Here is a 19,531-nt window from a genome sequence, read left to right on the forward strand (position 1 = left end):
ATTGCAGAAAACACACTATTGCAAGCACCCTCTATACATTTTTTTCAAATTCTATTTGATCAATTCTGAAACTTTCTCCAAATGCTTTTCAGCAGGACAGCACTGTACAACATCTGCATATCTAACATAAAATATGTAAATGTTTTGGATACACTACCATCTCAGAAGGTAAACAAGGCATTACTTACCTTTTTAGACATTTCAACAGTTTTTGTTAAATACATGGAATCTGATAAGTAGCCTTTCAATCATTTGGATAAAAAAAAACTGATCTCAATATCTTGATTGAAATACAGCATTTAATTTTAACATGCCACTTTTAGCCAGTCATCCCTCCTTTATCCATTAAGAGATCCTAATATGGATCCAATTGTATTGGCTACAAATCAGGCTGCAGGTACGCACTAGAGGTACTTTATAAGATTCATTATCACAGAATGTGCAGCTTCAGAGTCAAGTCAGTGAAGCTGTTGACAGTTAAGTCATCCTATTCCCCCCCCCCCCTCCCCGGAAGAAAAAAAAACATTTTTAACCATGCAAAATAAACAAGCAACTGTGAAAAGCTCTTTTTCTTGTGTGTGAAGATGCAGCAGAAGTTTTTCCAAGCATAGTGTTTCTGTTCTCAAAAGCATTCAAGAAGGTAGGCAGATAAAAAGTTCATGCACGAGGTGTGAAGAGTGTAAGCATGGCAAGAGGCAGCATCTGAAGAGAGGGGGGTAGCACTGGTACCTTTGGTTCTGTAATGGGCAGTCCAGATTGATGGGGATCATTTGGCATTGCCTGAGCTAGCTCAGGGGCAGGCTTCCTAAGTGGACCAGCCTGGGGGCTGTAGCTGCTGAGAGGAGCAGCAGGAGGCTCCTCAGGTGCATATACAGAGTGGTCAACAGCAGATGGCGCTGTCACAACAGCAATAGGCTCAGGTTGATGGGGTAGGTTAGGCATGGCGGGAACAGCCTCTGTTTTCTGTGAAGTAGTGTTTAAGATTGTTTAATACATTACTGGCGTAATGCAGCAGCACAATTTTTTTTTAAACAAACTGCTGTTTGAAATTGAGAAACTGCATCAATTCATGTTCCATTAGATTAGATAACGAATAAAAAATTTATCTACAAAAAAAATCTCTTTACTAATAACAACTAAATGTAATAACAGCATACAGTATAAAGTATAAATGCAATATTATAATTTGGTTAGCACATGATCATTTCTGGTATCGGATTTAATTTAAAATAAAAACTACAACCAAAGTCCGTAGAGACAAATATCACTAAATCTTCCAGCAACAGTACAATAAACATTATGTAGAGACAGTTGTCAGGCAGTCAATGTAATTCCAAGTTCTTTGACAAACTACAAAAAGTATTTTTTCACATCTTCCTACTGAAATATTTCAACTATATATTCAACTACTGAGGCTCTCGTTACCTGCTGTGGTGCTGGCATCTTGAATCCTGCTGGGTCTATCCGGTTGGGCACATCAGCCTGCACTGAGTGCTGGTAAGATGGGTATCCCTGAGGATCCTGGAGAACAGACGGATCATCACGCACCGGCTCCGAAGATCTGGTAATGGCTGGCTCGGCTGGCGGCCCCACTTCGTCGTTGAGAGTCTCGTCCAGCTCTTGGTCGGTGTAGGCACCTCCCTCAGTGTCCGTGTCCTCGTAGTCAGACGTGTGCCGACTGTCAGTGCTGTACATGGAGTACTCGCTTCCCGGGGCGGAAAGGTAGGACAGCCGGTCATCGTGCAAGTCCAGGTCGTCATCAGGAGCACCATCCGCCTAAGAGCGAGAGAGGAAACCAAGATGGAAACAGGCATGGATCATGGAACATAATGATCAGGACATACTGTAGAACGTGTTTTACAACTTGTTACAAAAAACTGGATGCTTACTAAACTTGTTTTTGAAGATTTCTCTTGTAACCCCGAAAGTACATGCTCACCTTGCCTTCCGAGACCCATACCAACTGGTTCTGCTGCTGCTGTACAGTCTCCTTTAGTGCTCCATACCATCCATCGTTCATAGAATTCATATTGATAGTAGCTGAAAAACACCAGACAGGAAATAAGAAAAGATCATACAATAATGAGAATGTCAGAACTCATAATATTTAATATTATATCACGGTTATTTAATATAATATTTATTATAGCACTGACAGAGTTACATTTCCATCTGACTAAATGTGAAACTAAAGCTTGACTACGTGGATAAGATGAACAGAAAATTTTCTTCCCCTAGATTAAGGAGCCTAACACATCCCATTTCATGACCTTTTAAATTTCATAACCTCTCTGTGTAGATAGCATCTTTAGGGGCCAAGGGCTCAGGAAAAATCTAATAATCACCGAATCCATTTATTGGTGCCGTCCCCTTTTAACAAGAACTGAAACGATAAGGATGTTCTAAAAATAACATTTGCCACTTCAGCCTGTGTCACACAGCAGTTCAGAGCGCCAGTTCTGGAAGAAGAGTTTTGTTTCCCTGGCAGACTCCAATAATTAGGAACATGCCACATTTCACACAGTGCTCAGCGTGCGCAGAATGCATAATGAACTCTCAGAGAGTGTAGCTAAGCAATCTTGAAGAGGCATGTCATTGTACAGTCCAAGAAATAATGTGTCTGTACAACGCACTAATGGAGAGAACACATTCCCCTTTCCTTGACTATATTGATGAGCCCCTACCCACTTACTTGTGAAAAGATGGTGGTTGTTTTTCCTCAGCTTAAGGGCACGTTCATAAAGCTTCCTGGCGCTCTTTCTTGATTCTGGGCACAGCCTCGTTCTCATGTTTTTAACTCCCTGCTTACTATCTGGGTTCAGGAACACTACAATTGGATACCACTGAGCATAGTTCAGCCTGTCCACTGCATTGGGGGTGATGTCCAACACTGCATGCTTATCCTATAAAATAAAACAAATCAGCATTAGGAAGAGCAAAACATTTTTTCACAATACTGTATTTAAGATTAATAACTATACAAATATGACATCAAAAGGGTAAAAAGCAAAATACTACAGCCAAAGTGTATATTTTCCTCATTGAACAATTATAATGCAATTTAAGTGAAAATCACTGAGTACATTTAAATTCACAGAAGGTCAGACTCGTTTATTACTGTGAAAGTGTTGTAAAAATGTATTTATAGATGTGACTACATAGCACTAAAATTCAAGATTTCTAATGCAGTGTCCTACTTTTTTAATGAAAGTGTAAATCCATCCCCCCCCCCCCAATATGATTCAATTTTTCCATAACCCCAATATAACATTTTGTATGTAATATTGTGATCTCTAGCACTTTTTCACAGCAATAGTCTGCAAGGTGTCTTGGGCCTAACTGCAGCGACACTCACTCTGTCAATGATCTGTTTTATAGTGTGGAGACGTATGATGCCAGAACTTCTCTGATCAGTTCCTGCGTCCCTCGGTTCACTCTCTGCAAAGAACAGAAGCATTTCCTTAACTTCAAACTATTTTTCTCCCAAGACAAATTGGCGCTGTGCACAAACCCCAGTTGTGTCGACAAGTTAATTATTAAGTTAAGTAGGGAGTTTGCATAGAATTTTAAGAATTATCTTGTTATTTAAGTATTAAAAAAATCAATTGTATGTTTGTCATACTATAAGGACATTAGTATTGACTAACTGTATAAGTTATCGAGTGGTTTGCTTTTCAGGACAACCATCTATTTACAGCTGATCTTAAATACTGAGAAAAACTAACTCAAAATTGAAAAAAGTCACAGCTTGAGAAAGTTGATGGAAGCAATGTAATATCTCCCTAGAGTAAGAATAACATTTTTCTAGATTTAATTTTAGCAAATAATCACCCTAAAAGGATACAATTTTAAAACAATTATCACTGAAAGCTTGATATGATTAAATTAACTATGCACCTTTTGAAAGGCAATATAGAACTGCAAAAAACCCTTTTCATTTTTCAGTATAAACACTTTACATATTTGTTAAAAAAGGCAAAAACAGCTGTGAGTAGTTGTCACAGTACTGCCGGCAACTCGTCTGTAATGCTATTTTTACAACAAATTTAAATAAGAGGCCACACTCCACAATGAGTACTATTTATTCAGAAATGACAAGTATTGACTGAAATTACACACATCTTGTCTTATGTTTTTTTTACCATTACTCCATAAAAATTAGATGTGACATACTCACTTGCCAGCTCAAATATTTCAGGCTCCTCCCTGGCCAGCTTCTCACGAGCCACGTCAGCAATGGGGCCAAAGATAACCACTGGCCGGAGGAACCCAGCTGAACACAGGACAGGACATTATAACACATGTCGCATTCAACAGAAATACATTAACACTTGACGAGCAAATATCAGAAACTATCATCGGATATGAACACTCTCCAAGACCCGACCCCATCAGATGCAGAAATGGGGGACTGAACTGAGGTCAAATTGTTTTGATCTTTGAAGAACTTTTTGATATGTAACCATCATGGATATTTTCCGCCTTTACCTTCTCGGAGCACGACCCGCTCGTAAGCCGGGAACTTGGTCTGAACAGGCTGTGCAGAAAGGTCCTCACGACTTTTCCTGAGGTTCCTCTTGGAACTGCGAAGGCCACGGAATCGCCAGAAGTCCGCACGGTCCCCTCCCGCCGTCTTGGGAAGCGTGTACTGAACGCTGGACAGCTGCTCAGCTCTTCATGCACATCAGAGCAAAAAGACAGACAAATGCATTAAATATAAAGAAGGGTGATCCTTCCATCTCCAAAAGCATGTTCCAAAAGAGCTGTGTTTAGGCATTTTCATGGGTTTCATGGAAACAGACTAAACAAATTACTGTAGCTTGTGTACATATTATTTTGCTAATATCGGTTTAGGACTTAATGGGTATCCACACTGCATACTGTTATTAATTTTATACTGTAGAAAGAAACTAAGGATGATTAAATGATTGGTAACAGAAAACAATGAGTTCCCACTGTTTTTACCCTGGAGGTTACGTCAATACTAAGACAAAGAAATGACAGTTTAACAAGACTGGTAAGCATAATCAAAGGATTGAGACCAAACAGACTGTCATGTAATTGGGACAACATAAAAAAACAGAGAAGTTGCATTTGTTTCTTAGCACATACACACCTGTTTTTGTTAGGAATGATTCCTCTTTCAACTTCCTGGTGGTTTTTGCCAATGCGTATTGCCAGCCACGAGCCCAGCTTTCCATTATACAGAGTATCAACCACACGGAACACCTCTCCCTTGTTGAAACTCAGTCCGTAAGGAGACTCTTTTTCATATTCAAAGTGGGTCCTGATGTAGAAAGAATCCCCTACATCCGACTCTACTATTCTTCTGTAAACTACAATTTAGAAACAACAAATAGAAATAGGTCTTAGAAAGCTGTTATGTGCCGAGCAACTGTGGTACAAGTACCATATCAGGATGCCTGTGAGATAGTTTTTACAGTAAACATCAGCAACACCAACATACCATTGCTAATGAGGAAGAATTTTAGCATTTGCCTTTTTTTTTAAGTATATAAAATAGTGACTTTTTATTAGCTCATTTGCCTTTTGCTTAGCAACAGTATAAAAAGATAATTCAAGCATATTATTTGACCTTTTGACATTGATATTACAAACTGCAGAATGTCTAGCTCATTTCACACCTTTTATTTTTATACTTCCTTTTGTCTGTATGCAAGGTAGAACTGCTTCTTAAGAAGAACGTGGTCAGTTACAAAGAAATGTTTGTAGAGAGAAAAAACATCTCCTAATATGGAAACTTGCTTTCCTGTGCGAGTCTGCTGTATTAAACTTATTGCATTTATCATCTCGGGGAGTTAGATTTTTTCAGATCTGCATGATCTATCCTCCTCATGCGCATGAATAAAGGACTCGGCTTGACCACACCTAACCTGAGTGAAGACTTTTCTTCGACACTAATAAGCAATTCTTGTTTAATCCTCTAACTGAGGAGTATGTGGATATAAGGAGTACTGATGGCAAATATAGCGAAGCTGCCAGAAAAATAATAAACCAACGTATCAAATAGATAATAAGACTTCATAAATTCATGTTTGCATTTCCAGAAAACGATCTGTTCTAGAGAGTCAGAACATCTGAAACAGGGCGCAGCTTTTTATAAGAAATAATAGATCTTACTCACCGTCTTTCTTTTTCTGAGCCAAAATGGTCACCTCTTCACCTCTGGGAAGATCAAGGAGAAACAGAACTGCCTCCTCTCTGATTATATTTGCGAAGTCAACATTGTTTACCTAAAGAAAACAAAGAACAGAGCTGGCACTATGTTACAGTTCACTCCACGTTTCATTGTTTCCTTGTGTCCTTTCCCCAGTAGGATTATAAAATGCTTATTTTTGAAAAGAAAGTGGGATTATAAAAAATACAAATGAAGCCATTAACTGACATCATTTCTTTAACTCGAGGTTACAATGCTGATCTTTATCTTGAAAAGAATAAGACTAGGAAACATACATTTTTGCAGGCCTTGAGAACAAAACAACATGTGAAGTAATATCCTGAAAACAGTATTTACAGAACATTCAAGTTCTTCAGCTGTTAACATGAGTATGACAGGGCTGAAAATAGGCAGAAATGCTTCGGGAAATCAGTGCAGACCCATCTGTATTTGCTTGTTAGCTGCTTCATATGATTTTCAAAATAATTAGCAGTGGCAAACATACTTCTTTGGAAAAATAATAAAACTACCAAACTTCTGAAATTAAAGCAGACTGTAGATTGGTACAGGTATACATAAAGCTTCTTGGAAAAACTACCTTGGAACCTGCATCAGCTTCACTGGCATAACCACTCTACTTCACAACTGCACAACTCATACAAATGCACTGTGCTGAGGAGAAATGAAGCTATAATCCTAAGCTTTTATTCTAGATGCACATAAGAAATCCAAATAAATAGCAGAGTGGACAACACGAGGCAGCAGTGTGGGCTAATGGTTAGTGCTCCATTCTCATCACTGAAAGGTCATGGGTTCAAATCCCAAGTAGGGCACAGCTTGAGCAAGGTACTTTTCACCCTGTACTGGTAAACATACCAAACTGTATAAATGGGCACACATTAGCCACTTTGGATAACATTTACCAAATAAGTTAGTAAGGTAACAGTAGTTCCTACTTTTTAGTAATGTCTTATTACATAAAACTAAAAGGGTTGCCATCATTCTCTGGCCACTGATTGCCAGCAATATATCATCTTGTCTTGAAATGCTTCAGAATGCTCCTAGTGCATTTTCATTACACCCGCTTTCATTGTTTTTCTGTATCTTCAAAGCTTCACCCTGCTAGTCTTAATCAGACTTAGAGGCCTACCGAGACCAAGTCTATATTCTAGACACAATGCCTGTTCCTCACCCTGAGTATCTGATCGCCCTCCTCCAAGCCTTCTTTCGCAGCAGGACTGTCTTCCAGCACACCAGCCACGAATATCCCCACGTCATTGCCCCCCGCCAGGCGCAACCCCACACTCTCCCCCTTCTTAAACTTCACGAGCTTCATGCTTGGTCTAAAAGGAAAAAAGATTGGGTTAGATTACAGAAAGAATGCAGCAGAATTACAAATGCGTCTTCACGGTGGCAATGTGTTCAACGAATTCCCATACTGCAGAAATGTTTGGCCATTAAATGCATCTGATGGAATGGGAAGTATTTGCCTGCAAAATGGAGAAGCACCACATCTTATTTGCTTTAAGTTGAAAAGGGTAAAAAACATTGATGAGAGACATTGATAATATGCCACTTATTTTCCCAATCAAAGGAAAGCAGCGTACCGGAGCATGCCATCGTCATGTGCTGCATTGGGGATAGGGGCATCCGAGGGGCTCACAGGGAGATCGACATCCGGCTGGCCAGGCTGAGCGTACACAGGCTTCGGCTCTGAGCACACAGACAAGACAGTCAGAAATTGATCCATACCCCTTGTGCACAACACGTGAGCATTTGCTACCAGACTAGATGCTGCGCTTATTTTCAAATTAAATTATGTTTAGCACAAAGTAATTACTGACAGTTTTGCATGTCTTTTCAAATATTTGCAAAAAAACCCAGCAAATATGCATGCCTTCTTCACTAAAATGTTTAAGGATAAATGGAGAAATGCAAGGAATGTTACAACCAAGAGGAAGCTATAACCAAACTAACTCATTTAATAGTAGCTAACAGATCCAAGGATCTTGAAAAAACAAAACAATGAAGAAAAATAACGTCTAGCAAAAACATTTAAAAAGTAATTAGACAAGTATGAAACTTGACCTCATTCTGACATTCCAGTCTTGAAGTTACAACTACTGTACTCTGGAATAAAGTGATGCACAATATATATAGTGATGTGTCAATACAGATGCATACAGTAATTAAGTTTTAAGGAAAAAAATTTAATGCAGCTACTGACTAAAAGAAACCTAATTTAGTGCCTAACAGGATACGTTTTTTTATTAATCTTTTTAGAATTACTTAGTACAGCAAACAAGCCAACCCCTAATTAAGTAATAATAATAATAATAATAATAATAATAATAATAATAATAATAATAATAATAATAATAATAAACTTTATTTTATATAGCGCCTTTAAAGGTGGCTTCTCAAAGCGCTTTACAGGATGACAATAACAATAAATAAGAAGACTACAACAATAAATAAGAAAATTTCACAAGACAGGACACAATTATAATTACAACAATACAACAATAACAATAGAGGAGACCGTGGAAGATGGTATTAAGAAGAGCAGAGGGGTGAAGAATGGAACCAGTTAAGTAAAGGCTTTTCTGAAAAGGAGGGTTTTGAGTCTGGATTTGAAGGAGTTTAGAGAAGGTGACTCTCTAATATCCTTGGGCAAGGAGTTCCAGAGCTTGGGGGCATAGCAGGAGAAGGCCCTGTCGCCCATACAATGTAGACGGGCTTGGGGGACAGTAAGGAGGGCAGAATTTGAAGAGCGGAGGTTGCGAGGTGGGGAGTAGGGCGATAAAAGTTCAGACAGGTATTGAGGTGCCAAGCCATGTAAAGCCTTGTAGGTGAGCATGAGGATTTTAAAGTCTACGCGGAATTTGACCGGAAGCCAGTGCAAGGACTCCAGGATAGTGATTAGATTTCTGTTGTTTTATAAGAAACATCTGTGGGACCTCGACATTAAACAGAACCCTTATCACAAACTGTACCAGGCTCAGGAACTCCTGCAGTCTCAGTAATAAGGGCCAGTAAGTGACAGAAGACTGATCAGTCAAGTGAGCTGGAAGGGCACGAGTGTCACTTCAATGTAAAGCAAGAAGGTGAGGCTGGAATTCGGCATTCCAAACTGGGGAGGGGAAAGCTGGGAAAACTTAGCAGTCTAGACGCATCTATTTTAAAACGCAACAGGCTCTGAGCCATGAGCTCAGAGCTGCCCTGACCTGGCAGAGGAGGGATCTGTTTTTCTTCTTTGACCACAGGCTGCTCAACTGGCTTTGAAATTACAGCTTCTTCAGCGATTTTAATAGGAGTTGATATCGCCCCAGGTTTTGAAATTCTCTCTTCATCCCGACTTCTGAGGCTGTAGAAACAAAATACATTGTTGTTAAAATAAGAGTAAAAAAAACACTACTAAGGTTTGATGATCACAGCATTTCTGAAACTAACCTAGTGTTATAAAAACTGTTTTGCATCAGTACGGGCAAGATCCAAAACAATTAAACATTTTAAAAGAAATTCTAAAACAAGCCTTGCTCTGTAGCATACCACAGAGGGGCACTGTTAACTAAGTTTGAGACAAGCCTCCTTTTAACAAAGACCATTCTTATTTCATTTTTTTAAATAAGCACTATTCTATTAGGAAATGATATGGTGTGAGAGATAAGGTTGAACAGTAGAAACAGGAGGGCGGTCAAAAGATTTGCTATTAAAATGATGATTATCACACTGGGTGTGGTCCTACAGTGAATGTGAATGAGTCCTGAATGTTACCGCTTTGCTTTTGTGCCCGTTAACCTCTAAATTTAGACTCTCGAGCTCAAGGGAAAAAGAATGATACATTTTGTGACCTTTTTATACACAGTTGTGTTCAAATCAGATAAAACTACACAGCAACTATAAACCTAGTAACTAAATAAGATAAGCAAGCTCTATCTTATACATATAGTGCAGTTCGGAAGTATTTGGACAGTGACAATTTTTGTTGCTTTGGCTCTGTACTCCAGCACATTGGATTTGAAATGAAACAATGACTATGAGGTTAAAGAGCAGAATGTCAGCTTTAATTCAAGGGTGTTTCCATCTATATTGGGTGAACCATATAGTAACCACAGCCCTTTTTATACATAGTCCTCCCATTTTTGGGGACCAAAAGTAATTAGACAATTGGCTGCACAACTGGCCAAGTTGTTTCTTGGCCAGTTGTGTGTTGTTGCATCATTAGTTCATGCACAAGAGAGCTAACAAAAGGTCTAGAGTTGATTCTAGATGTGGCATTTGCATCTTGAGTCTGTTGCCGTTGTCTCTCAACATGAGGACCAAAGAAAAGTTAATGCCATTAAAGCTGGCCATCATGAGGCTGAAAAATCAGAATTAATTAATCAGAGACATAGCCAAAACATTAGGTGTCAAAATCAACTGTTTGGTACATTGTTAAAAAGCAAGAAGGCACCAGTGAGCTGAGCAATAGTAAACAACCTGGTAGACCACAGAAGATCACAGTAGTGGATGAGCGAACAATACTTTGAATCGGGAGGAAAAACCCCTTTTCGATTGCTGAACAGATCAGGAACACTCTCCAGGATGTTCTTCGCCATAAAGAGAAGAATACACCAGCATAACATCAGAGGGATCGCTACAAGATGCAAACCACTGGTAAGAAAGGCCAGGTTACAGATTGCTATAAAGTACATAAAAAAGCCTCTAGAGTTTTGGGACAAAGCCCTATGGACAGATGAGATGAAAAATTAACCTGTACCAGAGTGATGGAAAGAGAAAAGTATGGAGAAAAAATGGAACTGCTGATGATCCAAAGCATACCACCTCATCTGGGAAACATGGTGAAGGCAGTGTCATGGCTTGGGCATGCATGGCTGCCAGTGGAACTGGCTCACTTGTCCTTATTGATGATGTAACTGCAGCAGGATGAATTCAGAAGAGTACAGAAGCATCTCATCTGCTCAGATCCAACCAAATGCTTCAAAACTCATTGGACGGCACTTCACCTTGCAGCAGGACAATGACCCCAAACATACTGCTAAAGCAACTATGGAGTTCTTCAGGGCCAAAAAGTGGAATGTTTTTGACTGGCCAAGTCAATCACCCGACCCGAATATTACTGAGCATGCATTTCGCTTACTGAAGACAAGACTGAAAGCAAAAAGCACCTGAAGCAAGCAAGAACTGAAAATGGCTAAATTACAGGCCTGGCAGAGCATCACCAGGAAAGATACCCAGCGTTTGGTGATGTCTGTGGGACGTCATCAACTGCAATGGATTTGCAAACAGGCCAAATTTTATTTAAGATTTTGTTAATGTGTCCAATTACTTTAATTCCCATGAAATGGGGGGACTATGTATAAAAAGGGCTGCGATTCCTATAAGTTCACCCAATATAGATGGAAACACCCATGAATTAAAGCTGACATTCTGCTCTTTAACCTCATAGTCATTGTTTCATTTCAAATCCAATGTGCTGGAGTACAGAAGCAAAACAGCTGTCACCGTCCAAATACATCTGGACTGTACCTACTGCGCTGATCAGAGAATGTACCATTAAAACAAACTAACTCATTTAGTAGTGCTGCACTAAAATCGGCTTAATTATAAACCTCTGAATTGTCTAAACCACGTATCACTTGAATACCCTCACTATCATAGTTTCCTTTCTATTAAACATGTCACCATGTTCTGACATTATTTATGCAAAGTTAAATGCACAATTCAAAAAAACACAGACGCCAAACATCTGCACCCCATTGCTGCAGGTGGCAGAGACCCTCTCTGTGTACTACTGTTTTTTGCAAGAACAATGTAAATTCCAGGCTGGTCACATGAAAGCTAGCTGGCACAGTATCAATATCAACTGGCCAGAAGAGCCGTTTTAGCAGAAATGTAGAGGTACAGCCTGCACTGCCATATTAAACTCTGACTTGACTCTTAGTTAACATACTGACAGATGAAGTCTGGAACAGAATCACAAAGAAAACAGCGTTTTGGGTATCAAACTAGCTGAAAACAATTTTACATTTACTCCTTTTAAAACAACCGACTTTAGATTCTCCAAACTGCAGTCTCAACATGTTTGTGAAAAACAAACTGAAATTGTTTTGAAGGGTCATGCATTTCAGAAGCAGAACACTTTGTTTACTTCAAATTAATGGTAACCTCCCCACATGAAACCAGGCGGGCACCAACTCACTTGACACTTCAACGGGGTGAAAAAGTGATTACAGAACAATTCACACCTGGATGCACACAATTTGATTCTTCCACTTGGAAATTGTAATTCCAATTGTCCATGACAGATGTAAAGTGTTGACCAAAACAATGGAACAATACATAAAAAGAATTTCCTTTCTTCTCATGGTTATACAGTAAGATTATTGCAGTATTAAAATAATAAACCAGTCTAGTCTAATATTACTTTTTCAGATATGAAGACAACACTGTAAATGACACTTTCATCACCTGTTTCACATAATGCAGGACTGCAGCCAAAAATATCTTCTTTGGTACAGCATGATAAATATGTGCAAAGAGTCATTAAATTATCAATCCTTCACACACTGCCTGCCCTCTCGTTATTGTAATCTATTTTCTATGGTTACTTTTGCTCAAACGTTTTTTTTAATGCAAATGTGAATTGCTGTTACAGCTCTTTCTTTTCGACAAGCCTATTTATGGCACTTGACAGCTCATGAAGAAGCTTAAAAAGCCTGGCAAGTCATGTCCTTCTTAACGCATCTACATTTAACTACATAAACATTGGTAAAATGAGGCTCTTAAAAAAAGGAAATATTTTGCTTGTTTACTATGACAGCACAACTTAAAGCAAATATAGAGAAGGGGCCCATTAGCTGTGTGCTGTAAGGTCAGTTTTCTATATTCCATCATTTACTAAATTCATTTATAAAATTGGGGCAAAATCAATATAAAGCCTACTGATCACACAGGTTTTCTCATCATCTATTATTGCTCTAATTTCCCTTATGTGGTTTTAGGGAACCTGAATGAGGACTTGAAACAAGCAAAACAGATGCGGGACCAGGCAAATGAAAAGCGGCCTCTGTTTTTTTTGGAATGAGAACGAGCATGGATCTGAAATCTTAACATCCTCAAAGCAAAAATATTAGATCAGAAGAACTTATATTAAAAGAAACGTACATTAATAAAAAACGTGGCATTTTGCAAAATGCAATATTACATTGCATCAAACAGGCACAAAGGAAGTGTAAAAATACTAGAGTTAAAGCATATTTTTAATTTCAATTTATGGTACTTGTACAAAAGATCTAAACAAAGCAAACTGCCCTTGAATGTAACTATGTAAGGAAACTACATCAACAGTCTACAAAAGCAGGAAGCAAAATGAAAATATTTAAAAGGGCAGCTGCTTTGGAATTTGGCCCTACAGTGCAACTTGCCAACCTTCAGCCGTTTAAAAAGCTAAGTGCTACTTACAGTAATCAGAAATCAGAAATCTACACACAAACATAAATGGATTACCAAGTGAGGTTTCAGTAAATATTATGAAAATGTTTTTTACAGAAGCAAAAAAAAAAGTCAAGGAAGTTTTCAACGTCAATTGCTCTGCAGTAGCAGGCAGCCATAACTAAAGCGTGGAATATTTAACAGAGATCAAACCATAATATTTGACATGAAACTCATAAAACAGTAAAATGTGAAAGTAATAAAGGCATTTTCTTTAATTAAGTTTAGGTTGTACGACTGTAAATGACGACACCTAATATTCTCTGATCTGGAATTTACACTAAACAACACAACAGGAACTGTGTCACCGCTGCCGTTTTAAATAGAACTGACATGCAAAACACAAGCAAGACAGCAGGCACACTGCGTTTGCAGTTCACATATCCCTGGAAGAGCTATGGCCCACATTCCCAAATTCTTCACTGAGGTTTAAAGGAACAGCCTGAGAATATCCATCCATCCATCAGCAAAAAAACACTTTTCCCGGTGAAGGTCAAATCAACCCATAGGCTGTCCCGGAAACATACAGACTGTTAGTGCATAACTACTCTCGCCTTGGAGGAGACCTAGCCAGCTTGTGTCTGGGAAGTGGGAGGAAGCCTATACACCAAAAGAATATGCAAATTCCACACATGGCACTCTTGCCTATAATTGAACCCAGCAACCCAAGGGCTGTAGGCAGCAGTGTTGACGATTCTGATTAGAGCCACCTCCAAGCTAAAGTGGTGAAATGGGAGAGTTCTGTATTATTTATTGTGTAAAGCAATTTCGACGGATTCCGTCTTGGACAATAAATAGTGAGTCTCTTTTGAAGCAAGAATCACAATTTTATTAGCACTGCATTCATTTCCTGCAAGTGCGAAAATTCCAATTTGTTATAGAGATTTTAAGTAAAATTATTCAACAAAACTTTAAAAAGAACAATTTTGTTAACACAAAGAATATGTATACTCTCAGTACTGCTGGTCATTGTTTTTCAGAAACATTCAAATCTGAAGGATTTCAAGTCACAAGAAAATATCTACTTTGAAATATAATATTCAATAGTGTAAGTGTAAACTTGCAGTTCTGCACAGATAATGCTTATTTTACACCTAACACCAGATCAGAACTCTAATAAACAGCATCAAGGTCAATTTCTTGTGTAAAAAACAGTCTGACACCAGTTATAAATTCTAAAAGCCAAAGGTTATAAATTAAATTTCTATGCTTTCACTTCATAATTTCATAACACAAACCAGACTTAATACAAACCTAATATAATTTAAGATTACACTCTATACTCTGAGAAATGTGATATCTGAGAAACGTGTCATTTTACATTGTCTAGATCTGAACTACATATATATCTCTAAACATCTGTTAACTCTGTTAACACCAAAATGCTAGCTAACCTAGTTTATTTCACAAGAATTGACCTGCAACTTACTTCCGCCTGATGTCAGTGAAAAGAACAGGACAATCAAAATGCAGTTCCGAAAAATTAATATTTTTTTTGTGCATATATAACATTACGGCATGGATTTCCTGATCTGTAGTGCTAATCTTCTCCTAACCTTAATAAAACAGTTTTTACATGAAGGAGGTCTTGATTTTAATTACGTTAACATCAATACCAATTTTCCTGACTGGCCGCCAGCAACTCTGCTTTATCTGTGCTACTACCTTCGGTCCTGCAGGTTAAGGACTGGTTAGGAGGCTGATCAGTGCAGTGGATTAATGAACTCTCCTGCAGTGAACTATAACCCTCCCGAGAGTCTGCTAGCCGCTTCTAATGAATTGCTATACTAATCCACATATTCTGGACTGTTTCTGCAGTCATTTTGCAGGCACTAAAGCCTGAGCCTTTCAAGCAGAGTTATATGGCTGCTGAATAAAAGATGCAGAGACTCTTACCTGCCATTGCTGATTTGCTGTGGAGAATGTCTGGAATGGTCTGACGGCTCTGACCTCCTGTCAGGAGATCGGGAGCGACTGCTGCGGTTTCTGTCATGGGATCGGTTGGAATGGTCTGATGCCAGTGAATGAATTTCTGAGATGTCTGTTAAAATAAAAATGACGTTTAATATGGCATTTTCCCCCCAATGCACATGTGACCTTGAAAATCTCTGTGATAATGACATGGTTTTGGGATGTGCAAGCTTTTACTTATCAAACTTTTTTTCTGTCCTCCTCAAACATTTCAGGCCAAAACCAATAAGGAGAAGTGCTCAATACATGCACACTGCTAACTGCAAAATAAAGCCTAAAATGCTTAATGGGATACTTAAAATATGAGACTGACTCATGTAAAATGAAAAAGCAAGCCAATAATTTGATAAAAAACAGTTGTATTAAGGACAGTCATTTTTAATCATGTAGATAACAGCGTAAAAAAAAATGCACCTCCCCAATCTACCTCCCACTTCCTTGCAATAAAACTTAACAGATTTTCAGTCCCAAAAAACAACAAAGTTGGAACTCTTATTAATGTCAGAGTCAGACATTTATGTTAGCAGTTCAGATCCAGAACACTTTGTAGAAATTCACATTAGAGCGTGCAAGTCTCAAGTGAGCTCGAGCAGACAGCTACTGATCAGACCGCGAGCACTTGGTCTGCCCCAGAGCCTCCTTTCCCATCACATGCGTCTTCACTCACCATCTCGATCTGAAGCATTTGCAGAAGCAACGCTGTCGTCCAGATCTGGGATGTTCAGCAAGGTAGCTCGCTCATCTCTCTGAACCACCATCTTCAACTTGCCCTTTGACCTTTCAATGAGCTTCTTAGCATCTATCAAGGACAGGTTTTCTGTCACTGTGCCATTAATCTGATAAAAAAAGTATGATCATGAAACAAAATAAAAATGAATCTTTAATGCAAGAGTAAAAAATGACATTCAACCCTCTAATGTATAATTCTTCAAACATTCTTACTTTCAAATTTTACATTCTTACATTAATTACATAACCAACCATATCCTACCATAAGGACAAAATAAGACTGTCTGGAATTTTTTAATTGATTTTTTTACTTCAAATTTGTTGTCAAAGTAACAACTTCACCTTAGTGATTATCTTGCAAATGCAGCCCACCTCAGATCTTATGAAGCAAACTATTAGTTATTGTAGATTAGGCACTTACTTTCAGTACAACATCTCCCTCCTGGATATTGCCATCTCTTGCTGCTAAGCTCTCAGGAGAAATATCTTTCACAAAAATGTGGCTTGCCAAGCGTAAGCCATATTCTGTTTACAACAAAAACAAAACAGAGTTGGTGTTAATGTCCTGCTGACCAAGAATATCCACTTTCCTTGATCTATAGCATTTTAATATCTGGTGACATAAAATAAACCTGTGTTTTTAAATGCAGAGCATTTTTTTCTTCAGCACTTACTAGTACTCTACAGGGACACAGGCATATTAGTTGAGCCATAAATTCATTCTGTCCCTTCAAGGAATGATAATGACACCCCTGTCGCCTTATCCACTTCAAAGCTTAAAAGGCCTATGGATGCCTTTAGACAGCTCTCAGCAACTGCAAAGTCAAATTCACTTCATAGCAAAGCTAGGAGCTCCTTAAAATTATGCTACAAGAATTCTTACACTTTTTTACAGACATTCAATGTTTTCAGAAGTTGGAAAAACTAACAACAAAGCTCTCTGTAAAGCAAACTTGCCCATTTTCATTCCATCTAAAATTAAGAGCCAGGGTAGCCTAGTACCTTTTTTTGCTAATCAGTATGACCACACTTTATACTTCATGAAGACTGTGTGACCATCACTCAAAACATGCAAAGAAGGAGATTTTTTAAATCGCAGGATCTGACACTTCAGCTAGTTTGTAACCAGTGTACAAAGATAAGACTTCATTTATACTTGGCCTTTGGCTTCTATTAACTCTGGTGCCTTGAGCTATCATCAAACTAAGCAGCTTAACAGAGGTCCAAGACAGGTCTTCTCTGCTAATTAAGACGTGAGCGTTTCAGATAGTTGTACCTGCTGACAAAGGTCGTGTTACCCAAAAAATGCATTTTAAAACCATGGAAGAACATTACAGAATTTGAAAGCTTTTTGCAAAGGAGCTTATTCTAGCATTAAGCTTTTGAAGCTGCCTTTTATGTTTTCTTCTGAATTTAACATTTATACATAAAACACAAACTGGCAAAATAGCACCATCACAACTAGCAAACTAATACATGTCTCTACCATTTTATGCAGTTACGGTTTACAGTTTTGTGTTTTCACACAGTTATTTTTATACCAACATTTCAGTAATGAAGGGCACAGTCTCTCATATACACGGTTTTAACGCAGAGATGGTCACTGTGCTGGCAAATCTCCGCTTCTCTGCCACTTTCTTCCCAGGGAACAAGCAAAGCTTTCTTTTTTGCCTCATGGTACCACGCTTGCTCCATACTGCCTCCCACATTCTCATTGCACTTTGTGATCTCTCTCGATTTCTGAAATATCACTTAGTGATAAACCACACCTCTGAAATGTGTTATGAGTGAGAAAAGCAGTAGTGTTGCTCATTGTTCACGATCTGTGATGACTTTGGAAAATAAAAAAATGTAACTACTGTGTATAGAACATCATGGTGTACATATTCAAGAAAAAAATGTGGGGACTACTTTGAGATTTATGAATCTTATGCTGGCACAGTGAACCTAACCCCTAATTTTTCCCTACAGTTAAGAATTAATTCCATGTGGCTCTCAGGAAAGAAACACCCCTGTGCAAAACAAGGGAAAGGCGTATTTAAAATAGTTTAACCAGAGCAATTAGAAATATTAAAACGGACAAATCTGGGGTATGCCTTACAAAGGCCATTGCTGTACCTTCATTTTTTCTCGACTTCACCAAAGTGACTTTAGCTGGCCTCGGTGGCAGGTTAGAGGCCACAGACCTCCTGTCCGACCGGGGTGACAGGCTTCTCTCTCTGCTGGCACTCCTGTCCCTCCGGCCCCCGCTTCTCTCACTCCTCCGCCCCCCGCTGTAGGCGCTGGGGCCACTGCGCGCACTCCTCTCCTCGTAAACCTCGTCCTCGTAGCTGTCGTCCTCGTGTTCCGACATGGTCTCGCGCTCCGGGCGGGACACCGGGATCTGCACCTTCCGCTTCCTTCTTATCGTCTGTAACCAAACCAAGAACCTCCCAATGTAGTTTACGCCATGCTCGGTCGGAAGGGCAAGAGTACTTCTCTCGAATTATTTTGACACAATTAAGGCCAATTGGGTGCATAAGATCAAAGAAAGCAAACAAAAAAATACGCTGACGTCTGCAGTCCCAGCATGAGTAAAAGTCAAATAGCCTTACAACTAGGAAACGTGCACAAAAATTCATTGAAATTCATGGCAGGAATTCAAAAGATGAAATGCATGATTTCGAGGTGTGTGCCAAAGTCATCATTTTGGCCACATTCGAAGCTCTCCGAATCTCTGCAGGAACAGAGGACACAATTATAAGTGCTGCCACAGCACCTGCCCCAGCAAGATTAATTGTTTCCACCTTCTTCCAGGTTCTCTGAACAGCAGCTTCAACTATCAATTCAACATAACACCTCCATTGCTTACTGCATTATCTTTCATCTCACTGCTCTCAGTGCACAATCAGCAGAGCCCTGTTTTGACAAATAGACATAAAACCGCAAATGTTTTCAATGACAGTAAACACTCCTCCTTCAGACTACAGAATATCTACACCATTTACGTAGTCACTGCAGCTCTACTGAAGTCACAATTTGACCTAATCCGAAAACTGTAGACAGTTCTTATACCTAACCACATACTAATATTTTGAACTGATTATTCTTTAATAAAATAAAAACATGTAAATGTAATTACAGATGGCAGCTTCAGGGCATGTGATGTTTGTTGAA

General features: G+C 38.9%; 1 protein-coding gene across 11 annotated transcripts in view; it reads right to left on the reverse strand.

Moving 5' to 3' along the window:
• tjp1a (tight junction protein 1a) overlaps positions 1-19,531 on the reverse strand; it is a 147,741-nt gene that overhangs the window by 15,213 nt on the left and 112,997 nt on the right. For 8 of the 11 annotated variants that reach the window (XM_069190546.1, XM_069190545.1, XM_015343135.2 and 5 more), the window contains 16 exons: positions 18,494-18,785; positions 16,797-16,900; positions 16,314-16,482; positions 15,572-15,716; positions 9,406-9,545; positions 7,786-7,891; positions 7,371-7,521; positions 6,146-6,254; positions 5,117-5,336; positions 4,489-4,673; positions 4,178-4,273; positions 3,356-3,438; positions 2,693-2,903; positions 1,940-2,040; positions 1,426-1,776; positions 730-963 (listed from right to left, as the gene is read on the reverse strand). In XM_069190546.1, the coding sequence (XP_069046647.1) occupies positions 730-963; positions 1,426-1,776; positions 1,940-2,040; positions 2,693-2,903; positions 3,356-3,438; positions 4,178-4,273; positions 4,489-4,673; positions 5,117-5,336; positions 6,146-6,254; positions 7,371-7,521; positions 7,786-7,891; positions 9,406-9,545; positions 15,572-15,716; positions 16,314-16,482; positions 16,797-16,900; positions 18,494-18,785 (2,697 nt within the window). The remainder of the gene's footprint in view (positions 1-729; positions 964-1,425; positions 1,777-1,939; positions 2,041-2,692; positions 2,904-3,355; positions 3,439-4,177; positions 4,274-4,488; positions 4,674-5,116; positions 5,337-6,145; positions 6,255-7,370; positions 7,522-7,785; positions 7,892-9,405; positions 9,546-15,571; positions 15,717-16,313; positions 16,483-16,796; positions 16,901-18,493; positions 18,786-19,531) is intronic. The other 3 variants (XM_069190550.1, XM_069190548.1, XM_069190547.1) reach the window with 1 other exon arrangement.

Source organism: Lepisosteus oculatus, chromosome 5 (assembly GCF_040954835.1).
Source record: "Lepisosteus oculatus isolate fLepOcu1 chromosome 5, fLepOcu1.hap2, whole genome shotgun sequence".
NCBI classification, from domain to species: Eukaryota; Metazoa; Chordata; class Actinopteri; order Semionotiformes; family Lepisosteidae; genus Lepisosteus; species Lepisosteus oculatus.